Genomic DNA, 23,273 nt, shown 5'->3' on the forward strand with positions numbered 1-23,273 from the left:
GAGAGAAAACAGAAGGGAATGCCTTGCCACAGTGGCAGGGTGGGGTGGGGGGGAGATGGGATTGGGGAGGGTGGGAGGGACGCTGGGTTTACGGGTGGTGGAGAATGGGCACTGGTGAAGGGATGGGTTCCCGAACTTTGTATGAGGGAAGTATAAGCACAAAAGTGTATAAATCTGTAACTGTACCCTCACAGTGATTCTCTAATTAAAAATAAATAAAATAAAAAAAAAAATGAAAAAAAAAAAAGAATTAAAAAAAAAAAAAAATAACTGGGCCAACGGCTGGCAGGATCTGAGGGTCCTTTCCACAGGGCTTGACATGCAGTGTTGAATCTCAGCAGGGCCAGGATAGCAGATCCCTAGCGGTGTTTTCTGAGCAGGACTCGGGAAACAAAGGCACCATTTCCGGCTTACTCTGAGAAGCCAGCCCCTCCTGGCTTCCCACGTCTACATCCACTCCTACGTTGTTGATTATCATGAACCTTTGAAAACAGATTGTCCAGGGCAGTTTCAGCAGCCCCTAAGAGAGGCTACAGAACAGCAGGGGACATGCCTTTGGCAAAAAAGGACACGTTCTTGTCCTGTATCTTGTACTGGTAAGTGAGGCTCCGATCCCGCTGGGCTGTGGCCTGCGGCAGTCTCCAGAGGATCCTCAGCTAGAGTGACAGAGAGAAGAATGAGGGAGGCGAACCCCATATCCCACACTCCCAACACACAGCCCCTCAGAAACCTGCTCCACGTAAACCCCACATGGCCCATCTGCACCTTCCCTGAGACCTCTATGAGTTCAGTACATGGGCGGGGGACAACATCCCAAACACAGCTGACTGCCAGAGTGGAAGGTGCCGGGACGGGATGGCTCGGGAGGCAGAGCACAGCTGAACTTACAAGAGGCTCAGATTCAATCCACAGCACCACAGGATCCCCAGGGCAGCTGGGTGTGGCCCCCACAGGAAACAAAGGACTCCCCTGTGCCCTCACAATGGCACTGACTCTGGACAGAAGATGTGCTGGAAGGAAAGACCTGTAAGCTCAGCATATGCAGATGACATTTTTTCTTCCTTTTCAAAATCTTAGTTGCTCTGTGAACTTTGGCTATGCATGCTTCGTTCTTGTGGACTAATTTTGAAAATTAACATATTAGAAACTGTTGTTTCTGGGGCAGAAGAGCTAGTACTGTAGATAGAGTGTTTGCCTTGCACATGGCAGACCTCGTGGGCTCAATCCCCAGCCTCCCATATGGTCTCCCGAGCACTGCCAGGAGTATTTCCTGAGTGCAGAGCCAGGAGTAACCTGTGAGCACCACTGGTTATGACCCAAAAAGCCAAAAAACAAAAACAAAAACAAAACAAAAACACCACAACCCAAAATCAAACAAACAAGAGAAACCACTGCTTCAGAAAGGCTAATGTTCATCATGATGATGATGGGTGTGGGACAATGATGGATGTCTCTGACTGACTGAAATGTTCGCGGGGAAGTGGCTCCAGGGCAAGGCCACACACTGTCGGGGGGGACTTCTCGGGCTGTGTCCAGGGGCACCACACAAGCGCCCTTGGCTTGCAGATGTGCTTGACCAGGCCCCTCGACTCTGAACAGCTCTGGGCTAGGCACTCATCCACCTTGATGGGTCCGGAGTGTGGGTTCAAAAGCTAATTGGGGAAGAATCATTGGAGTACCAGAACTACAGGGAAGTAACCCCCCCAAAAAAAAAAACAGTCAAAGACATCATTGCTAAAAAATTCCCAGAACTGGAGAAGGCAGGCATCCAGATACAAGGAGTCCAAAGAGTACCAGCAAAAAGAGACCCAAATAAAAAGACTCCAAGGCATATCATAGTCAAAATGACGGATGCTATGGATAGAGACACAATTCTGCAAGCAGCAAGGTCAAAGAAGGAAATCACATACAAAGGAGCACCCCTCAGATTTACAGCAGACCTGTCAGAGGAAACCCTCCGAGCCCGAAGACAATGGTGGGACATAGTGAAAAAACTCAACGAAATGAATGCCTCACCAAGAATACTTTATCCGGCTAAACTTTCACTCAAACTCGAAGGAACCATACACTATTTCTCGGATAAACAACAGCTCAGGAACTTCATAGACTCAAAACCAAACTTGAAAGAAGGTCTAAAGGGGCTACTGTAAGACAAGTAGGAGCCCCATAAGAACAACAAATCCCACAGAAAGATGACACAAAACCCCATCACAATAATCTCTCTCAATGTCAACGGCCTAAATGCACCTATCGAGAGACACAGAGTGGCAAAATGGATTTGGAAATTAAACCCAACATTCTGTTGCCTGCAAGAAACACACCTGAACAAACAGAGTAAACATAGACTCAAAGTCAAAGGATGGAAAACAATTCTGCAAGCAAACAACCCCCTTCAAAAAGCTGGAGTGGCCATCCTGGTATCTGACAACATAGATTTCAGGTTGAAAAAGATTAAAAGGGACAGCGAAGGTCATTTTCTGTTTATCAAGGGATATGTACAACAGGAAGAAATCACACTCTTAAATGTATATGTTCCTAATGAACGAGCGACTAAATATTTAAAACAACTCCTAACAGACTTCAAAGAGGATATCACTAACAGCACAATAGTAGTTGGAGACTTCAATACGGCCTTATTGCCTCTAGATATATCGACAAGAACAAAACTCAACAAGGAAACACTGACTCTGAAAGAAGAGATTGAAGAGAGAGGCCTAATAGACCTATATAGGGCTTTACGCCCCAAAAAGAAAGAATACACATTCTTATCCAGTGCACACGGAACTTTTACTAAAATAAACCATGTACTGGGCCCCAGAACATACCTCAATAGAATCGGAAAAATAGAAATTGTATCAACCATCTTTTCAGACCACGATGCGCTGAAGATAGAAGCTAACCACTCACCGATACGGAGAATCAAATCAAACACCTGGAAATTAAACAATTCAATGTTGAACAATGAGTGGGTCAGGAAGGAAATCAAGGAAGAAATCAAAAAATACTTAGAAACAAATGAGAATGAAGACACGAGCTACCAAAACCTATGGGACGCATCTAAAGCCGTGTTAAGGGGAAAATTTATAGCTCTCCAAGCATTCCTCAGGAAGGAAGAAAGGGCCCACATAGATAGCTTGACTTCACGACTCAAGACCTTAGAAAAGGACCAGAAAAAGGAACCCAAACCAGACCGAAGGAAAGAAATAATAAACATTAGAGTAGAAATTAATGACATCGAAACCAAAAAAACAATCCGAAAGATCAATGAAACAAAGAGCTGGTTCTTCGAGAAAATAAATAAGATTGATAAACTGCTAGCAAGACTCACAAAGAAAGAAAGAGAGAGAACCTTAATAAATCAAATCAGAAATGAAAAGGGGGACATCGTAACAGAAACCAGTGAGATTCAAAAGATCATTAGAGACTACTTTGAAGGTCTATACGCCACAAAAAAGGAGAACCTAAAAGAAATGGATGGATTCCTTGATTCCTACAATCTCCCAAGACTGAACAAAGAAGACTTGGAATACCTGAATAGACCCATCAATGTTAAGGAAATTGAAACTGTAATCAATAACCTCCCCAAAAACAAAAACCCAGGCCCAGATGGTTTCACTGGTGAATTCTTCCAAACGTTTAAAGAAGACCTGTTGCCAGTTCTCCTCAAACTTTTCCAGGAAATTGAAAAAACAGGAACTCTCCCAAACAGTTTCTATGAAGCACACATCTCCCTAATACCAAAAGCAAACAAAGACAGCACTAAGAAAGAAAATTACAGACCAATATCCCTGATGAACACCGATGCGAAGATCCTCAACAAAATATTAGCAAATACGATCCAACAACTCATCAAAAAGATCATACATCACGACCAAGTGGGATTCATCCCGGGGATGCAAGGATCGTTTAACATTCGGAAATCAATCAACATAATCCATCATATCAACAAAAGTAAAGATAAAAACCATATGATCATAGCAATAGATGCAGAGAAAGCATTTGACAAGATCCAACATCCTTTCATGATGAAAACCCTCACCAAAATGGGGTTTGGAGGAACTTTCCTCAAGATAGTCGAAGCCATCTACCACAAGCCTACGGCAAGCATTATCCTCAACGGGGAAAAACTAAGGGCCTTTCCTCTAAGATCAGGCACAAGACAAGGATGCCCACTCCCACCACTCCTCTTCAATATAGTACTGGAAGTACTTGCGATAGCTATTAGACAAGAAAAAGAGATTAAGGGCATCCAGATAGGAAAGGAAGAAATCAAACTCTCACTATTTGCAGACGATATGATACTATATCTAGAGAAGCCTAAAGCCTCTACTAAGAAACTCTTAGAAACAATAGACTTATACAGTAAAGTTGCAGGCTACAAAATCAATACCCAAAAATCCATGGCCTTGGGGAGGGTGGGAGGGACGCTGGGTTTATGGGTGGTGGAGAATGGGCACTGGTGAAGGGATGGGTTCCCGAACTTTGTATGAGGGAAGTATAAGCACAAAAGTGTATAAATCTGTAACTGTACCCTCACGGTGATTCTCTAATTAAAAATAAATAAATTTTAAAAAAATCCATGGCCTTCGTATACGCAATGAGGCAGAGAAAGGGGACACGAAAAAAGCAATCCCATTCACAATCGTGCTCCAGAAAATCAAGTACCTCAGAATCATCTTAACCAAGGAAGTAAAAGACCTCTACAAAGAAAACTATAAAAACGCTACTCCATGAAATAAAAGAGGACATGAGGAAATGGAAACATATACCCTGCTCGTGGATAGCGAGAATCAATGTTGTCAAAATGGCAATACTCCCCAAAGCATTATACAGATTCAACACGATCCCTATAAGGATACCTATGACATTCTTCAAAGAAACGGATCAAGCAATCCTAAAATTCATATGGAACAACAAACGTCCACGGATAGCTAAAACAATTCTTGGGAAAAAGAGGATGGAGGCATCACCCTCCCCAACCTCAAACTTTATTACAAAGCAGTAACAATTAAAACAGCATGGTACTGGAACAAAGGCAGAGCCAGAGCCGTAGACCAATGGAACAGGGTGGAATATCCCTACACACAACCCCAAATGTATGATCATCTAATCTTTGATAAGGGAGCAAGAGATGTGAAGTGGAGCAAGGAAAGCCTCTTTAACAAATGGTGCTGGCACAACTGGACAACCACATGCAAAAAAATGGGCTTAGACCTTGACCTGACACCATGCACAAAAGTCAGATCAAAATGGATTAAAGACCTCAACATCAGACCACAAACCATGGGTACATTGAAGACAAGGTTGGCAAAACCCTCCACGATATTGAAGATAAAGGTATCTTCAAAGATGACACGGAACTAAGCAATCTAGTAAAAACAGAGATCAACAAATGGGACTACATTAAACTAAAAAGCTTCTGCACCGCAAAAGATACAGTGACCAGAATACAAAGACTATCCACAGAATGGGAAAGGATATTTACACAATACCCATCAGATAAGGGGTTGATATCAATGGTATATAAAACACTGGTTGATCTCTACAAGAAGAAAACATCCAACCCCATCAAAAAATGGGGAGAAGAAATGAACAGAAACTTTACCAAGGAAGAAATACGAATGGCCAAAAGGCACATGAAAAAGTGCTCTACATCACTAATCATCAGAGCGATGCAGATCAAAACAACCACGAGATACCACCTCACACCACAGAGACTAGCACACATCCAAAAGAACAAAAGCAACCGCTGTTGGAGAGGATGTGGGGAGAAAGGGACCCTTCTACACTGCTGGTGGGAATGTCGACTGGTTCAGCCCTTTTGGAAAACAATATGGACTATTCTCAAAAAATTAGATATTGAGCTCCCATTTGACCCAGCAATACCACTGCTGGGAATATATCCCAGAGAGGCAAAAAAGTATAGTCGAAACGACATGTGCACATGTATGTTCATCGCAGCACTGTTTACAATAGCCAGAATCTGGAAAAAACCCGAATGCCCCAGAACAGATGACTGGTTGAGGAAACTTTGGTACATCTATACAATGGAATACTATGCAGCTGTTAGAAAAAAGGAGATCATGAATTTTGTATATAAGTGGATCGGCATGGAAAGTTTCATGCTGAGTGAAATGAGTCAGAAAGAGAGAGACAGACATAGAAAGATTGCACTCATCTGTGGAATATAGAATAACAGAGTGGGAGACTAACACCCAAGAATTGTAGAAATAAGTACCAGGAGGTTGACTCCATGGTTTGGAGGCTGGCCTCACATTCTGGGGAAAGGGCAACTCAGAGAAGGGATCACCGACTATAATGTAGTCGAAGGCCATACGGGGGGAAGGGTGTTGCGGGCTGAATGAGGGCTAGAGACTGAGCACAGTGGCCACTGAACACCTTTAGTGCAAACCACAACAGCTAATTAGAGAGAGAGAACAGAAGGGAATGCCCTGCCACAGTGGCAGGGTGGGGTGGGGGAGATGAGTTTGGGGAGGGTGAGAGGGATGCTGGGTTTACTGGTGGTGGAGAATGGGCACTGGTGAAGGGATGGGTTCTCGAACCTTGTATGAGGGAAACATGAGCACAAAATTGTATAAATCTGTAACTGTACCCTCACGGTGATTCACTAATTAAAAATAAAAAAAATATATTAAAAAATATACAAACAAACAAACAAACAAAAAAAAAAGCAAAAAAATGACTTGGTGCCAGAGAGACAGTATAGCTTGTCGGATACTGGCCTTGCTTGCGACCATCACATGTTTGATCATCAGCATTCCATGTGGTCCCCTGGGCTCTAATAAATGGGTTTGGGGAGGGTGGGAGGGATGATGGGTTTACTGGTGGTGGAGAATGGGCACTGGTGAAGGGATGGGTTCTCGAACTTTGTATGGGGGAAACATGAACACAAAAATGTATAAATCTGTAACTGTACCCCCACGGTGATTCACTAATTAAAAATAAATAAAATTTTTTTAAAAAAGGGAAAAAACATCTTAAAAACAAATTAAAAAAAAAAAAAGAAAGGCCCAAGCAACTTCTGTCTTATTGTGGCACTTCTCTAACTCTTTCCCCCATTGATTCTGTTCAAGTGCGACTGGCAAATAAACACTGCTTAGTAACAGGAAAAAAAAAAAAGCTAATCGGGGAGCCGCGGGGAGGCCTTGGAGAGGATTTCAGGAGGAGTGTCCAAAGGCAGAGCGCCATGGCAGGCCTGGGAAGGCGAGAACCTGACCTCACTCCCAGCAGGATCTCAGCTTCTGCCCGAGGCCTGAGCCTTCTCAGCAGAGGCGCTCGCAGCCCTCATTCTGGGTACAGCTGCCCTGACTTTACTCGGGGGCCTGGTGGGCCACACCACAGGTGCACAGAGCCCTGTCCTGGGCTCTGCTCAAGCCAGGCTCTGCCAGGGGCAGCCATGAGCAAGCAGGCACCTGAGACCCTGCGTCTCTATTGGACAGGAACTGTCCCCTTGGCCAGGACAGAAAGCCTGCTCTCGTACAGCAGCGCCCTCTGCTGTGGACATAGGGCACTGCATCTACACCCCCATCTCATCAGTCACTAAAGGAAGGAGGCAGACAACCTGCTCCTGAGACCTGAGTGCCTGTGTCCATGCAGGCAGGCAGGAGGCCTGGGGTCAGTCCCGGAACTCTGTGATGCCCCAAGTGCTAGCTGGAGAGATCTCTGAGCACTGCGGTGAGAATAGGCCCTGAGCATTGCAGGGCGTGGCCTGAGCACAGACCGGACACCCAGGAGACCTGCTCTAGTACCTGGGTCAGGCTGGAGCCCACCTGGCCCGCATCCTCACAGAGCCCCAGCCTTCCCCACCACTACAGGACCACCCCGAGAAGGCCCGGTGTCATCCCAGTGGCCCTTCAGCAGCCCACCGAGACCCGGGCAGCCCTGCACACCTGCCCGTGCACCTCCCTGCAGAAGCCAGTGGCCAGGCCCTCGGCTCGCAGGACCAGGTGGCTCTGGTGACAGAGGCCGTTCAGCAGGAGGGCGTTCTCCTCATCCTCAGCATCACCACGGTCATGCACAAGGGCCACGACGTTTCCCTGTGACAGTGGGAAGAGAAGGACAGAGGCTCTGACTGGGAGGAGCACAGGGCAAGGAGCACGGGACTCTCAGAGCCTCCTCCCTGCAAAGGGTCTCCCCACAGCGTCTCCCAGTCTGCTGCAAACATCATTCCCCTGCATGGACCTTTGCAGGCTCCGGACCGTAGTTCCAAACAGCCCCAGGACAGTGTCGATAGCATTTCCAACCTTGCTCTCTTGGGCTCCTCTCACTTGGGATCCTGTGTGGCTGGCGGCAAAGCCATTCCTACTGCACAGGCTGGTCTATTACTGGTGAAATACTGGGGGTCTGGGAAATGGCTGAAAGGGTTGGAGCATTCTCCCAACGTGGGACCCCAGGTTCAATCCCCGGCACCACAGGATCCCCCAAACACCACCAGGAAGTCCCTAAGCACGAAACTGGAGTGGCCTCTGTGCCCCAGAATTTGATCTTATAGCAACCTTTCTGGGTCAACACCTATATTTGTGATGAACCTTCCAGGATTTAAAGTCACTGACACCATAAGCTCCACTGAGCTATAAAACACACTCCGAGAGACACTAACCTGCCCCTGCCCCAGAAACCTGGCTACGTGCAGCCCCACACAGCCCACTCCCAAGCAAATTCACGTGGCCTCCGTGTGGGAGAGCTGGAGGGGCCCGCCTGGACACCCGGGTCTCACGTGGGAGCAGGGGTACCTTCAGCTGCCAGCACACAGTGGCTCTGCAGTAGTGGACAAAGTCCAGCACGGATACGGCCCCCACGCCCAGACTCAGCAGCACACTCAGGTCATCCACCAGCAGCACTGGCCACCTCCACAAAGTGTCTTCGTTGGCCTCCGGCTTCAGTGACTTCTGCACAAACTCATACAGTGGCAGCAGGCTCCCAACGGTGGCCTCCCTGGGACACAAGATAAAAGGGACTCGAGAGTTGCCCCTGTCTACAGTCATTTCTGGAGCAGCACCAGGAAGAGGCTGCAGGAAAAGACTGCAGCTGTGGCCGAGTCCTGGTGCTGAGGGGTCACGATCTGGCTGGAACGGTCAGGCAGGCTCGGGCACACGCACCTAAGTGGCTCTTCAGTCAGCTATTCCCTGAGGCTGTCCAGGTGCCAAACACTGTCCCAGAGATTCGTGAAACACAAACAGACCCTGAGCCCTAAGCGCTGCCAGCCAGTCTCTCGTCTAAAGAGAGTTTAAGGCACCTGGAAGAGTCTGGACTGGGAAGGCAGGAGAAGCCTCCCCAAGAGGTCCTAACAGTATAAAAGGTACCCAGGGGGCCAGGGAGAGAATACAGGGAGTATGGCGCTGGCCTTGTACACAGATGACCTGGGTTTGACCCCTGGCATCCCTGAGTGCTGCCAGGAGTAACAGCTGAGCACAGAGCTAGGAGTGACCCCTGAGGATCACTGGGTGTGGTCCAAAAACAAAAAAGCTGCCCAGCCACTCATACGCCTCACGTGCAGAGGGACACAACAGCTTCTCCTCCAGCTGCCCAGTGAAACCCTTGCTGTTGTGTTCTGCAAGATGTGAGGGACCCCAAAAGCACCAGAGCCACACCCCAGGGCTCAGCTCCATGAGAAAGGATGGCAGTGAAGACTTGGGTCGTAGATATGTCAGGGCCACATGCAGGACCGGGCACATGGCACCAGGCTGAACAGAGTGGGGACAGTGGGCACAGCTGGTGCCAGGCCACCCTGGCTCTGGAGGAAGGAGAGCAGTCAGGTGGGAGTCTGCTCCGATGCCCATAAGGACAAGCAGCAGGACACCTGAGTAGGCAGCTGATAAGTGTTCTCCGAGTCAGGCGCAAATATTTCAGGCTTGAGGGGATGTGGTTTCTTGGCTTCTAACTTGGCTTCTGCGCTGCAAAACCACTCAGGGATGAGAAGCCAGAATGCAGGTGCCTATATTCCAATGCAACATGCTGACAACTCTGTTTATGTTGTATCAGCAACTCTGTTTGCTAACCCCTGGTGGCCCTGGTGAGCTGGCCTTGGAGGGAGGCAAGAGCAGAACAGAGGTGGGTGCTCGAGTGCTGCGCTGGGGCTGGAGAGAACAGGAAAGCCTGTCATTCTCCCCGCCGCGCGCAGCAGGTAAAGCAGAGCTCGGAGGGGCGAGCACTCGCACACACACTGACCTGAGAAACTGCAGGGGCTGTGGCTCTTCCCGCGGAGTCCGGAAGATGACATCCACCGCTGCCTTGAGTCCTTCAAAGAAGACGAGCTGGCCACGTTCCCGTGCCGTGGTCAGGCTGATACCCTGAAGATGACACGGGGTCACTGTGTGCTGCAGGCTCAGCCCAGCAAAGAAGCTGCTCTGCAGTGCACAAGCGTATGTGGGGCTCCCCACACCTGCAGACGGGAGCCTCCCCACCGGACACACGGCTTCTTGCGGGGGCCCCCACCCACAACCCCATTCTGTTTGCAGATCTGCTATTACATCTGTCACTTGATTTAAACTCCGACCCCTTTTGCTTACGTATTTACTTTTATTATTATCCAGTACTGGTTTTGCAGTTTAGGGGCTGGGGGGAGGCGGTGGGTTTGGGCTATGCCCAGGCTGTGCTCAGGGCTCGCTCCTGCTCTATGCTCAGGAGTGGCCCCTGGCGTGTTTGAAGGAACCATAGGCAGTGCCTAAGATCAAACTGGGTCGGGCACATGTAAGTCAAATGTCTTAATCCCTGTGCTGTTTTTACCATTCCCAGTACTGGTTCTTGGTATTATCTCATACATATTTCCCTTTTAAATGCATGTATTTATGGTGGCCAGCTCACAGGAACCAAGTACAAACTCTGCATGTGAGAGCCCCAGGAGGTCATGGTTCCTCAGGGCCCGCAGGGAACATCCCTAGTGCACCAAACTGGAGTAGCCCCTAAGAAACTCTGAGTGCACTGCTTGGCCACACCTCCTCCCCCCAATCCCGCCCGAGTGCCCAAAACACACACACACACACACACACACACACACACACAAAAAGCCCTAACAAACTGGGGTTAGATTATTGACACTTGCTCCACATCACAAAAAACTATATATGTTGTTTCATGAACCATGTAACTAAGAATCTCTTGAGGCGCCGAGAGGTAGTACAACAGGTAGGGTACTGCAGCCAACCCGGATCCAATCCCTGGCACCACGTATGGTCCCTTGACTGCTGCCAAGTCATCCCTGAATGCAAAGCCAGGAGCAAGCCCTAGTACTGCCAGGTATGGTCCCAAAGCACCAAAACAGACAGACACGTACATAAATGCAGACCCAGAGCCCCACTCCAGAACCAGAACCAGTTGTATGTCCATGCTCCAGGGCACATGAGCTGCAGTCCCTGACGAAGACTCCCGATCACCTCTGCTCCTGCTCATTACCTTTCTATTACCTTTAGCACAGAGATACAGCAGGAGGAGTCTTCCTCTCCTACTGCAGGTATCACATTCCATCACATTCCAGAGTGTGTCCCCCAGAGTGGGTGACATCACCCCTCCTCTGAGGGATTGGAACGATATTGGGGCAGTATGACTAGCTACAACACAACTGGGCAAATAGATTTTTACTTGCTTCAAAGAAGGCCAATCGGGGCTAGAGCAATAGTACAGCGGGTAGGACACTTACCTTGCATGCAGCCAACCCAAGGATGATCCCTGGCACCCCATTTGGTTCCCTGTGCTAACAGGAGTGATTCCTGAGTGCACAGCCAGGAGTAACCTCTGAGTATCACAGGGTGTACCCCTGATCCCTCTCCCAAAAGAATGCAGATTTTTCAGGGGTTATATATTGAGAGATATTTTTCTAATAAGAAGGAGACAGGCCAGGGGGCTGGAGCGATAGCACAGTGGGTAGGGCGTTTGCCTTGCACGCGGCCAACCCGGGTTCGAATCCCAGCATCCCATATGGTCCCCTGAGCACCGCCAGGAGTAATTCCTGAGTGAAGAACCAGGAGTAACCCCTGTGCATCGCCGGGTGTGACCCAAAAAGCAAAAAAAAAAAAAAAAAAAAAGAAGGAGACAGGCCAGATAAGTCTGGGAGCCTGTGCTTGAGTACTCTGCATGCCCAGTCCTCCCCACATCTTTCCTCAAAGTTCACAGAAGGAGGAGCCAATGCGAACCTGAGGGTCCATAGCTTTTGATACAGAAACACAGACACCAGGGCTAGAGATCTGCCCCCAGGGACCTGGAATGCAACGTGTGTTCTTGACATGACTGCATTATCTGAGCTCATGTGCTGCCCTTTTTTTTTTTAATTGAATCACCATGTGGAAAGTTACAAAGCTTTCAGGTTTAAGTCTCAGTTACACAATGCTCGAACACCCATTCCTTCACCAGTGCACATATTCCACCACCAAGAACGACAGTAAAGTCCCCAAATACAGCACTTCAAATATAAAGCAGTATCAATACAAGTTCAGAATTACCAGAAAGTTTTGTTTTACAAGCAATCGAGATTAACATGGGGGACTGTGACAATGTGAGGTAAAATACAAGGGAAAGATTACAAATAAACTTTAACTAAATCAGGGATGCTAGCAAGGGTAATATAAATTCCTCTAGGAGGAGGAAAGGAGACAATACACTGATTAAGCCTAAAGCACATAGGGTTAATATCCAACACAAAGGGGAGGTTGAAGATAGACTTTGGCTAAATTAAGGATGTTAGCTAGGGCATGGTAAGCTTCTCTGGGAGGAGGAAAGGGGCAATTCACTGATAAAGCCTAAAGCACTTAGGGTTGATATCCAACAAGAGAGAAAGCAAATCTAAAGAAAGAGTTTACTTCAGTGTTCTCTTACAGCCACACTCTTATCTCCATGACAAAACTCTGCCACCAGCCCCACAATATCTGAAGCTTAGGGTCGCAATAGATTATTATGTTGAGGAAAACATAGGCGGAACACTTCATGACATTGAATCTAGATATATCTTCAATGATTTTATGCCATTGGCCAAGAAAATTGGTGTGAAGATAAGCAAATGGGGCTATATCAAATTCAAGATCTTCTTCACTGCAAATAAAGGGTTGATATCAAATATCTATATATATTACTGTATCACTATCATCCCATTGCTCATCAATTTGCTCAAGTGGACACCAGTAACATCTCCATTGTGAGACTTGTTACTGTTTTTGGCATATCAAATACACCACGGGTAGATTGCTAGGCTCTGCCATGCAGGCGAGATACTTTCAGTAGCTTTCTGTGCTCTCTGAGAGGGGCGGAGGAATTGAACCCGGATCAGCTGCATGCAAGGCAAACGCCCTCCACGCTGTGTTATAGCTCCAGCCCATATATATATATATGTATATATATATACACACATACATTATATATACTGTGTATATATACACATACATATATATGTGTATATATATATACATAAATATAAAGTACTGGTAGAACCTTATGAGAAAATAAACCATCCAAAAAAATGAAAGGAAGATATGAACAGAACCCTTCTCAAAGAAGTCATAGAGATGGTCAAAAGATCATCATCACTGTCATCACTGTCATCCCATTGATCATCAATTTGCTCGAGCAGGTGCCAGTATCGTCTCCATTTGTCCTAGCCCTGAGATTTTAGCAGCCTCTCTTCACTCGCTCTTCCCAGTGGTGCTGCATTGGAGGCTCTTTCAGGGTAAGGGGAATGAGACCCATCATTGTTACTGTATTTGGCATATCATATACGCCACAGAGAGCTTGCCAGGCTCTGCCATGTGGGCAGGATACTCTTGGGACCATGCCAGGTTCTTCGAGAGGGAGAACTAGGCTATAAGAGGTTCCAGGAGCTTTGTTTTATAGTCTCTGAATCTTGGCCGTTGATGGGATTTCACGGCGTTGGGGGCAGTTTGTGGGTGTGGCTGCCAAGCTACTGGAAAATGAGAGATCTGGGTGCAGGAGGCCCAGTCCAATGCGAGCAGGCTTGGAGATCTCAGCCCCGGGTCCCACACACCTGACTGGGTTCCTCTGCCGGTTCCTTCATGCATGAGGCTCTTTTGAACGTGTGGAGAGTGGCCTTGAGCATGGCTGTGGCTGGGTTCTGGAGGTCTTCAGCTGTAGGGGCTCGTTTCAGAGTGGAGAAGAAATCTCAACCTATCCCCCTCCGAGGGGCCCCAGTTAAGACAGCCAGGCGCGGGGGCAAGAGACTTCCGAAGGTCAAAAGATATATGAGAAAAAAAATACTCTGTGTCACTAATTATCAGAAAAATGAAATCAAAACCCAAATGGAGGGGCTGGAGAGATAGCACAGCGGGTAGGGCATTTGCCTTGCACACAGCCGACCCGGGTTCAAATCCCAGCATCCCATATGGTTCCCTGAGCACGGCCAGGGGTAATTCCTGAGTGCAAAGCCAGGAGTAACCACTGTGCATCGCCAGGTGTGACCCAAAAAGCAAAAAAAAAAAAAAAAAAAAAAATACAAAACCCAAATGGAGATGTTAATGACTAATTACCTGAGTTTTTCCTCTAGGTCAAGGTTTCCAGGAGGCCCACAGGGCAGCTTTGATCTAAGTCAGTTCATCAAACATTGGCGATGGTGATTCCTCCACAGGGTTCAAGCTCCTACATTAAAGATTAGAAAAATGCTATGCTGAGACGTGAGGTCCTCACCAAGTCATAAAATTGATGACAAGAAAGGAAGTTAGAACCAGGTGTCTCAGCTGCTCAGCACTGTGCTCACTAATTTTGTCCTCACCATCAACCTTAATGCTCCACAGTCGTCCAGCTTTGGCCTCTCTGTATGCAGAGTCACTCCACTGGTGTTAAAAACTAAAGAGCGCCGAGGGGGCGAGTGCACTCGCGGGCTCTCCGGGCGGCTCTGTCTCACCGCCGGCATTCGGTGCCCTAGAACCACTGTGTGTGCTGTCAGTCGAGGGCAGGCGACGGAAGGAAGAAGGAAGAAGGCCAAACTGGTTGCTCGATCCGTTTATTTCAATCTCTCCCTCCGCTTCTCTCCAGCTCTCCTGGATCTCTGGGCTACAACCAGCCAGGTAGCCAAATCAACTTAAGAAAGCCCTTCCTGAGGGCAGGGCACTCCAAAGTCCTTCCTCACTCTTAAGGTTTTTTTCTTTTCCTTAGTCCAGGAACTTATTAACATCTTAATACTAGTTATTTTTGTATGGACATAGCAAGAGATACATTGAGGCTTGCAAGGCAGCTCTCCTGGCAACATCTTGCCACAGGCTCAGACCACAGCACTCAGGCCAGATTAATCATTCCTCACCCTAGCAGGGTCCAAATCTAGTATCACTGTTTGGATCATGACAACATTTGTGCATGATCAAGCTCTTAACTTATAGTTAAGCATTAGGCACTTTGGCCAGGCCCATCTCGATGCCAGGGTAGCACACAACTCACCGCTTGCCCTGGGTCCTTCTTGTCCCACGTCGGGACCGTGCTTTGGGGGTGCTAGGAAGTAAGGGCAGCTGAGGCTTAGGTCAAGAGAACAGATGCCCTGGAGGAAAATATCATGTAGAGTCAAATGACTCCCAGGTTACAAAAGCATAACATTTGTTAAGTCTTCCTGTGTCCATACAAGAAGGACTTGCTCTGAATAAACTATGCAAAGGACTCAAGGAGAAGAGAAAAACATTATTTACAAGTCAACAGAACACTAAGAAAGAAGCTACAAATAAACAAAGAGGAATAGGAGCACTGTAACGGGAGTAACCAAATAAACCTAAACTACGTGAGGCTATGTTATCCTACACACTGGCTGTATAGGGTCATCTCTCCCAAAACTGTCGACTACACCAAGTGTAGGGATCATGGTCCCGGGACTATGGGGCCCGAGCAGTGAATTTGCAGGTCGTGCCTTCTCCACCATTTGTGAAGCAGTCAGACCTGCCAGGGAGTCTCTGGGGTCAGAAGGGGAAGTAGCCTGGGGAGGAGACAGCCCTGAGGGAGGAATCTAACGTTTGGTACTGGAGTCACACGCATGCTGGCTGACATACAGTTCCCATTTGCTCTCTCCTAGGCTCATTGCTCCGTGGGGTCTCTTGAGGGCAGGGACAGCTTAAGCTTTTAGGGTCTTTACAAGGCTGTCAGGCACGCAAGAGAGCAGTTGCCTTAGCTACCTGTAACAGGGGCAGTTCTGCCCTCCCTGTTCTCTCTGAGCTAGTGGACAGAGATCTCTGCTGGCCTCTCTGGTGGAAGTGGCAGGGGTGACTAGCTGCTCGATCTCTCAGTTGTGATGCTCTTTCTCTCCTGGACGTTTTATCTGTCCATCCAACAGAGAGAAAAAACTCTCCTGTTCTTTTTGAGAAGAATTTTAAGGGTATTTTGGTTTTTTGATTTTTGGTTTTAGGGCCTCACCCCAATGTGCTCAGGGCAGACTCCTAGTGCTCTGCACTCAGAGATGACTCCTGGCTGGTTTGGGAAACGATATGGATCTCGGAGATTGAACCTGGGTTGGCTGCATGCGAGGCAAATGTCCTACTCACTGTACTATCACTTCAGCCCCCTCTCTCATGTTCTTCATAGTTGCTGTCCTTCTGCTTTATTATTAAAATTTTTAAAAACAATTTTTATGGGGCTGGAGCGATAGCACAGAGGATAAGGCATTGGCCTTGCAGGTGGCCGACCCAGGTTCGATTCTCAGCATCCCATATGATCCCCCAGCACTTCCAGGAGTAATTCCTGAGTGCAGAGCCAGGAGTAACCCCTGTGCACTGCTGGGTGTGACTCAAAAAGCTAATAAAAGAAAAAAAACAATTTTTATTTATTTTTAAAATTAATCACAGTGAGATACACAGTTGCAAGGTTGTTCATGATTGGGGTTTCAATCATATAATGTTTCAACACCTGTCCCTTCAGCAGTGTCCATTTCCCACCACCTGCTTTATTGTCTCTGCTCTCACCCTTTTCCAGGGCCCAGGGGCAGCCTAACGCCCTTACGGTTCCCCCAAGGCTCTAAAGGGTCCAAGAATCTTAGCTAACAGCTAACAATAATGGCAGAAGTTCTTCCTCCCTAGATTCTCAGGGGTCCCTCTACAGTCTTTGGGGAGCTCTCTTTAATGGTCTAGCAGACAAAGCTGGCTCTGCCCCAAACCTTTTCCCTACACAATGCTCAAATATCACTATTTAAGTGCTCAAGGCCTTACTGATTTGCTTGAGTCCCATTCCTGGGGTCCCTATCTACAAGGTCCTGCTGTTTTTTTCCCAAACCGAGGACTTACACATCTTTAGCTCCCAAACATGCAACCAGGCATGTAGCCCCTTTCAGGACAAAGGTCTAACTGTGCTTGGTGTGGAGAAAAGCCTGTTCCTTTTACCAAAAGATGTACCACAGTACTAAGTGTTGGTCAGTTTCTTGTGAATGACAATGTCTGGAGCGCACACAAGGTATCAAAGTGAAGCAGCAAGCACTGTTGATGAAGTAGTTTGACTAGGTTTCCATGGAGAAACCTCAGGCTGTTTGCTCTCATTTGTGCATAGAGATCTAATGGAAACAGTCTGACATGCCCAGAAATGCTCTGTACTCCCTGTACTGTTACCTCAGTACAGGGAGTACAGAGATCTGGGTTCTTGTAGATGTCATGTGGGATTAGCGTGCCAACCAGCACAGGTCTCTTTTGTTTGTTTGTTTGTTTGTTTTCCTTTTTGGGTCACACCCAGCAATGCACAGTGGTCACTCCTGGCCTGCACTCAGGAATTACCCCTGGCGGTGCTCAGGGGACCATATGGGATGCTGGGAATCGAACCCGGTCAGCCGAGTGCAAGGCAAATGCCCTACCCGCTGTGCTAGGCTCCAGCCCCGTTCTCTTTTATACTTTCATTTATCCGTTCAAATTGATATAGGCAAGACAGGCATAAAGGCAGACAAGCAAGGTCAGAAGCAGAGGGAGAAAAAGTGACCTTCTAGACAGTGACTTGTGCTTGTATATATATAAAGGGTCCAATTGAAATCACCAATCTGGTTTCTTATGCAGGTGAGGTTGTTGGAGGATGGTGAGCTGGGTGACCAATCAGATCACACATGCTCTTATATGGAAGCTATGTGCAATGATGTCACCGGCTGTATGCAAATAAGGTCTGGAAGATGACCAATCAGGTCACACCTGTAAATGAGAGTGTATAATAGGATTTCCTCAGAGAGCTGGTCCCTCCCTCCTCTCCTTAGTCCTTCCCAGCACACTCCCCTCCAGTCATTCACTCTGGACATCCCTGGCTCTACCAATCACTCCCAGCAGACTCAGCAGATTCCCACAGTCCCTAGTCCCTGAAAACAATAGTATGTCTTATCTAACCGTCCTTCCCAAGTGGACCCTTGGAAAGACCTAAGGGAAAAGGGAGGACACCCCACTGTCCTTCTGACAATGTATCATTTATTCAATTCATTCTTTCCTCTCCCAACTAGAGGTCTGGCTATTTGGTAAATTGTTTTACTAGCCCACCACCACTTCATAGGGCCTGAAAGTCCAGGTGCTAGTAATCCACCTTAGTTAACTGTTCGGGAGTCTCTGGAGCCCAGGGAGAGTGCATGGGGTCAGGAGCTGTGATGAGGACTCAGACTTCAAGTGGTTCCCATCCCAGCCCCACTACACACCAGAGAGCCTGGAGGCTGGTGAGCTCAATTGTTTAAGGTGCTGCTGCTATGTCGGCAGGTGGGCAGATAGGGAAGGCCCCCTCCTAAGGCAATGGCAGTACATTTCCTGAGACGCAATAGCCCTGAAGTACTGAAGGCCAACCTTGCAGAAAACAGGAACGAGGGCCTGCTAAGAACCTCACCTATCTACAGCTACAGACCCAGAGAAGCTCCTGTAGAAAAGAAAGGCCAGGAAAGGAATCTCAAAGACCATCACCACTCCCAATGCCTTGGTGACCTCCTTAATAATAGACTTTGAATTAGGTAGAAGCCCCACATGGGGGTAGGTTGGAGAAACCCTATAAATGCCACCTTAAACGAAGGAAGGGCACACATATGCTGCCTGAGCCCTTGTGCTATTTGTACCACGTGGCCCAGCACATGTGACCCCGCTCTTCCCTCTGGAGATGTGCACTTTCATGCTTTCCTGTCTAACGCTGGGATGTGTGTAGAGACCTTGGAGAAGCCCGGGTTCTCTCTTGAGCATGTTACTCTCCACTCTCTCCCACTTTCTCTCCCTCCTACCCTTCAAAACCTCCAAATAAAATCTGTTTTACTTCACTGCTGTCTACTCCTGAAATTATTTTCTTTGAGGTGAGACAAGAACCCAGTAACTCTGGGTCCCGGGTACAGAGGTGGATGGGGAACCTTGCAGAAAACAGGAACGAGGGCCTGCTAAGAACCTCACCTATCTACAGCTACAGACCCAGAGAAGCTCCTGTAGAAATGAAAGGCCAGGAAAGGAATTTCAAAGAAGACCATCACCACTCCCAATGCCTTGGTAACCTCCTTAATAATAGACTTTGAATTAGGTAGAAGCCCCACATGGGGGTAGGTTGGAGAAACCCTATAAAGGCCACCTTAAATGAAGGAAGGGCACACATATGCTGTCTGAGCCCTTGTACTATTTGTACCACGTGGCCCAGCACATGGTCCCCTGCTCTGCCCTCTGGAGATGTGCATTTTCATGCTTTCCTGTCTAATGCTGGGATGTGTGTAGAGCCCTTGGAGAAGCCCGGGTTCTCTCTTGAGCATGTTACTCTCCACTCTCTCCCACTTTCTCTTCCTCCTACCCTTCAAAAACTCCAAATAAGCCAGATAAATCCGGAGCCGCTGAGCGCGAATCGGACCCTCTCGCCTAAAGACTTTGATTCCAAAGATGTAACACATTCGGGCATCCAGCGCAACACCCGATAGCGATGCACTGCGACACCAAACTGGGCTACAACTCTGTGCTGCCAGGGGTGGATTTTTTTTTCCTCCCCACCCTGTCTTCCTGCACGGAAAGCGGCGGGCTGGCGGCACCCATGTGGCAGGCGCCATCTTCTGTGACTCCAAACCCACAGGTATTCAGATTTTACTTTGGGGGCTCCTAGGAACTCATGGGAAGGGGCGTAACCGGCACGCCCTCGGCCCAGATAAATCCGGAGCCGCTGAGCGCGAATTGGACCCTCTCGCCTAAATACTTTGAATTCAGAGACTTCTTACAGCAATGCACTGGGACTGTGAGCTGGGCTATGTAATTTCTGGCAGAATTTTCCCTGGGCTTTATACAGAAATCCAAAACCGCGCGGACTTAACATTTATAATTGTCAGCAATGTGAAACGGTTCCATTTGAACAGGTCTGACTTGGGGGGTAAACTCCAAATAATAACAGTAAATTTTTGTTGAAATATTGAAGGTTTTTAATGTAGCAGCCACCTCTGGACTGTGAACTAAGCAAAAGCCCCACGCTGGCCGACGCGGCATGGCGTACACCATACTATGAGGCGCAGGAAGGGGGATGAGGGGGAAAAAGGAAACACAAAAAAAAGGGAAAAGGGAGGCATTCTGGTGAGCAACGCGGCCCGGACAATGCTCCGGACCCGAACCGGGGCCAGCAACACCGGGGGGCCGGAGGGAGGAGGTGCCGTCTGCACACCTTCTCCGGATGGAACCCCGGCGACACTGTGCAGCAACTAACACGGCTCCAGGATTCGGGACTGGGACAGATCTGAGCCGCGCGGCCGCTAATGCGGCCTCGCAACCTTTTCTCTCAGGGAGCCAGCCCTGTGTAACCTCAGAGATCCAGCACCTGAGTAACCTCAGAGAGCCAGCACCTGTGCAACCTCCGAGAGCCAGCACCAGAGTAACCTCAGAGAGCCAGCACCTGTGCAACCTCCGAGAGCCAGCCCTGTGTAACCTTAGAGAGCCAGCACTGTGTAACCTCAGAGAGCCAGCCCTGTGTAACCTCAGAGAGCCAGCACCTGAGTAACCTCCGAGAGCCAGCCCTGTGTAACCTCAGAGAGCCAGCACCTGTGTAACCTCAGAGAACCAGCACCTGAGTAACCTCAGAGAGCCAGCCCTGTGTAACCTCAGAGAGCCAGCACCTGTGTAACCTCAGAGAGCCAGCACCTGTGCAACCTCCGAGAGCCAGCCCTGTGTAACCTCAGAGAGCCAGCACCTGTGTAACCTCCGAGAGCCAGCCCTGTGTAACCTCAGAGAGCCAGCACCCGCACAACCTTAAAAAGTTATTTTGATGTGGTTGGAGGTCATGTGGGGGAAGGGTGATGCAGGCCGAATACAGACTAGAGACTGAACACAATGGCCACTCAACACCTTTATTGCAAGCCACAACACCTAATCAGAGAGAGAGAACAAAGGGGAATTCCCTGCCATAGTGGCAGGGTGGGGTGGGGGGAGACGGGACTGGGGAGGGGGGGAGGGATGTTGGGTTTACTGGTGGTGGAGAATGGGCACTGGTGAAGGGATGGGTTATCGAACTTTGTATGGGGAAACATGAGCACAAAGATGTATGGATCAGTAACTGTACCCTCACGATTTAAAAATTTATTTAAAAAAAAATAATAAAATAAAATAAATGAAGAGATTACTGAAAAAAAAATAAAAAAAAGGGAAAAGGAAAAAGAAAAAAAGAGAGAGAGTTATGTCAACTATAGTGAGTTTTGTGTTGAATTATGGAATGTAATCAAGGTAAAGAAAAAATGAAGTGAAATTCATTAGTTATACAGTAGGGGGTAGGGGGTGGGGGCGGGGGGTATACTGGGGTTTCTGGTGGTGGAATATGGGCACTGGTGAAGGAATGGGTGTTTGAATATTGTATAACTGACATATAAACCTGAGAACTTTGTAACTTTCCACATGGTGATTTAATAAAAATTAAAAAAAAAAAACCCTCCAAATAAAATCTGTTTTCCTTCACTGCTGTCTACTCCTGAAATTATTTTCTTCCAGGTGAGACAAGAACCCAGTAACTCTGGGTCCCAGGTGCAGAGGTGGATGGGGAGAAAGTGACCGTCTTTCTTGTCCCCGCTTCACCTAAGTTACCTGTGGGCCCACCGACATCACTGCTAACAGAAGCACCAGGAATGAAAGAGGAGCAAGTCTGTCCAAAAGCTCAGCTCCCATTACCCAGGAGACCATGGCCACTGCTTTTCTCACCTGTCAGATGACGTCACCCTGAGGGGTGCTGGGTCTCTAGGGCAGCACACTTTCTGGGTAAGTCGGTCTCGCTATGTTTTCCTTTGCATGACTCATGTCCCTCTGACCAAGTAGTACTGTCTGCGATGACCTCCTAATTAGACCATGAATCTCAGTGTTCAGCTTCCGCTTCCGGGAAACTCACCTCAGATACTGTCTCATCTACTAGGCTCTGGACACAGACCCTAAGGAGGCAGGCCTACTGACAGAGAAGAAACCGAGTCACCTGGGCATTGAGTAACCTGCCTAAAGTCCCATGTGTTGAAACTGGAACTTGAATTCTAGATCTGTACTATTCCCATACCCAAGCTCTCAGTCAATGTCAGCCAGCCAGTGTGTCCATAGCAACACTCCTTGAGAGTACTGGCCCCGCTTTATAAGGTCGCAGAGAACATTGAAGAGGGTAAGGGATCATGGCGGTGGAGAGCAGACCACATGATGAGGGCATGCCCACATCCCTCCCCCACCTCCTGGCCCCTCAGTTCTCCTGCCCTCTGCACCCTTCAAGCACTGTTGGGTGAATATTCATGCAGTTAGAGGTGCTGAGACAAGGAACTCGAAAGAAATTTATGTCATGGAGGGTACAGATACACTCTGACTCTGTGACCAAAGTAGAGAGCCCTGAAATCTTTTATTACCATCCTACAGTTCAGAGGGCTCAATACAGTGAGGTCATCAACAAAGGAGTTACAGGAAGATCATGCAAAGTTCTTCTGCATACTGAAAACAAACAATGTAGGATCTGCATACCCACAAAAAACAGGCTAAGTACCTAGGATCTGCATACTGACAACAAACAGGTTAAATAGAACCAAGGATCTGTGAGAAAACAAAGACTGACAATTTCGGTATAATTTTGGAAGTTATATACTAAGGCAGCCAAAAGAAGAAGATGTTCAGCCTCATCCCAACCAGGCAGGACACACGAGAAATCTCGTCCATTTTCATGGGTCCCTATGTTCCTGCCCTTGTGTGGAGCAGTTTACATGGGCTCATCCTGGTGGCTCAGTCCAGCCCCAACAATGTACTCTTCATGCCATGCATTTATGCCCATGAACAAGCATGAAATTTCCTGCTTGTTCTGTGTCTAACCCAAATCTTGCCTGAGCTCCAGTTCACCCTGAAGCCTTGGCTGGAGACCACCATCTCACTGCCTAGTCTGAAAACCCACCT

General features: G+C 48.0%; 1 protein-coding gene across 1 annotated transcript; it reads right to left on the reverse strand.

Moving 5' to 3' along the window:
• Positions 1–268: 268 nt before the first annotated feature.
• On the reverse strand, positions 269–21,965 carry LOC129404223 (elongator complex protein 6-like). The gene is made up of 5 exons (XM_055135163.1): positions 21,948–21,965; positions 10,189–10,310; positions 8,754–8,955; positions 7,911–8,057; positions 269–656 (listed from the first exon to the last, which is right to left on the reverse strand). Exons 1-5 carry the CDS (start codon positions 21,963–21,965, stop codon positions 531–533), a joined length of 615 nt encoding a protein of 204 aa, XP_054991138.1. The 3' UTR covers positions 269–530.
• Positions 21,966–23,273: the final 1,308 nt, after the last annotated feature.

This window comes from Sorex araneus, chromosome 4 (genome assembly GCF_027595985.1).
Source record: "Sorex araneus isolate mSorAra2 chromosome 4, mSorAra2.pri, whole genome shotgun sequence".
In the NCBI taxonomy this organism is placed as follows: domain Eukaryota; kingdom Metazoa; phylum Chordata; class Mammalia; order Eulipotyphla; family Soricidae; genus Sorex; species Sorex araneus.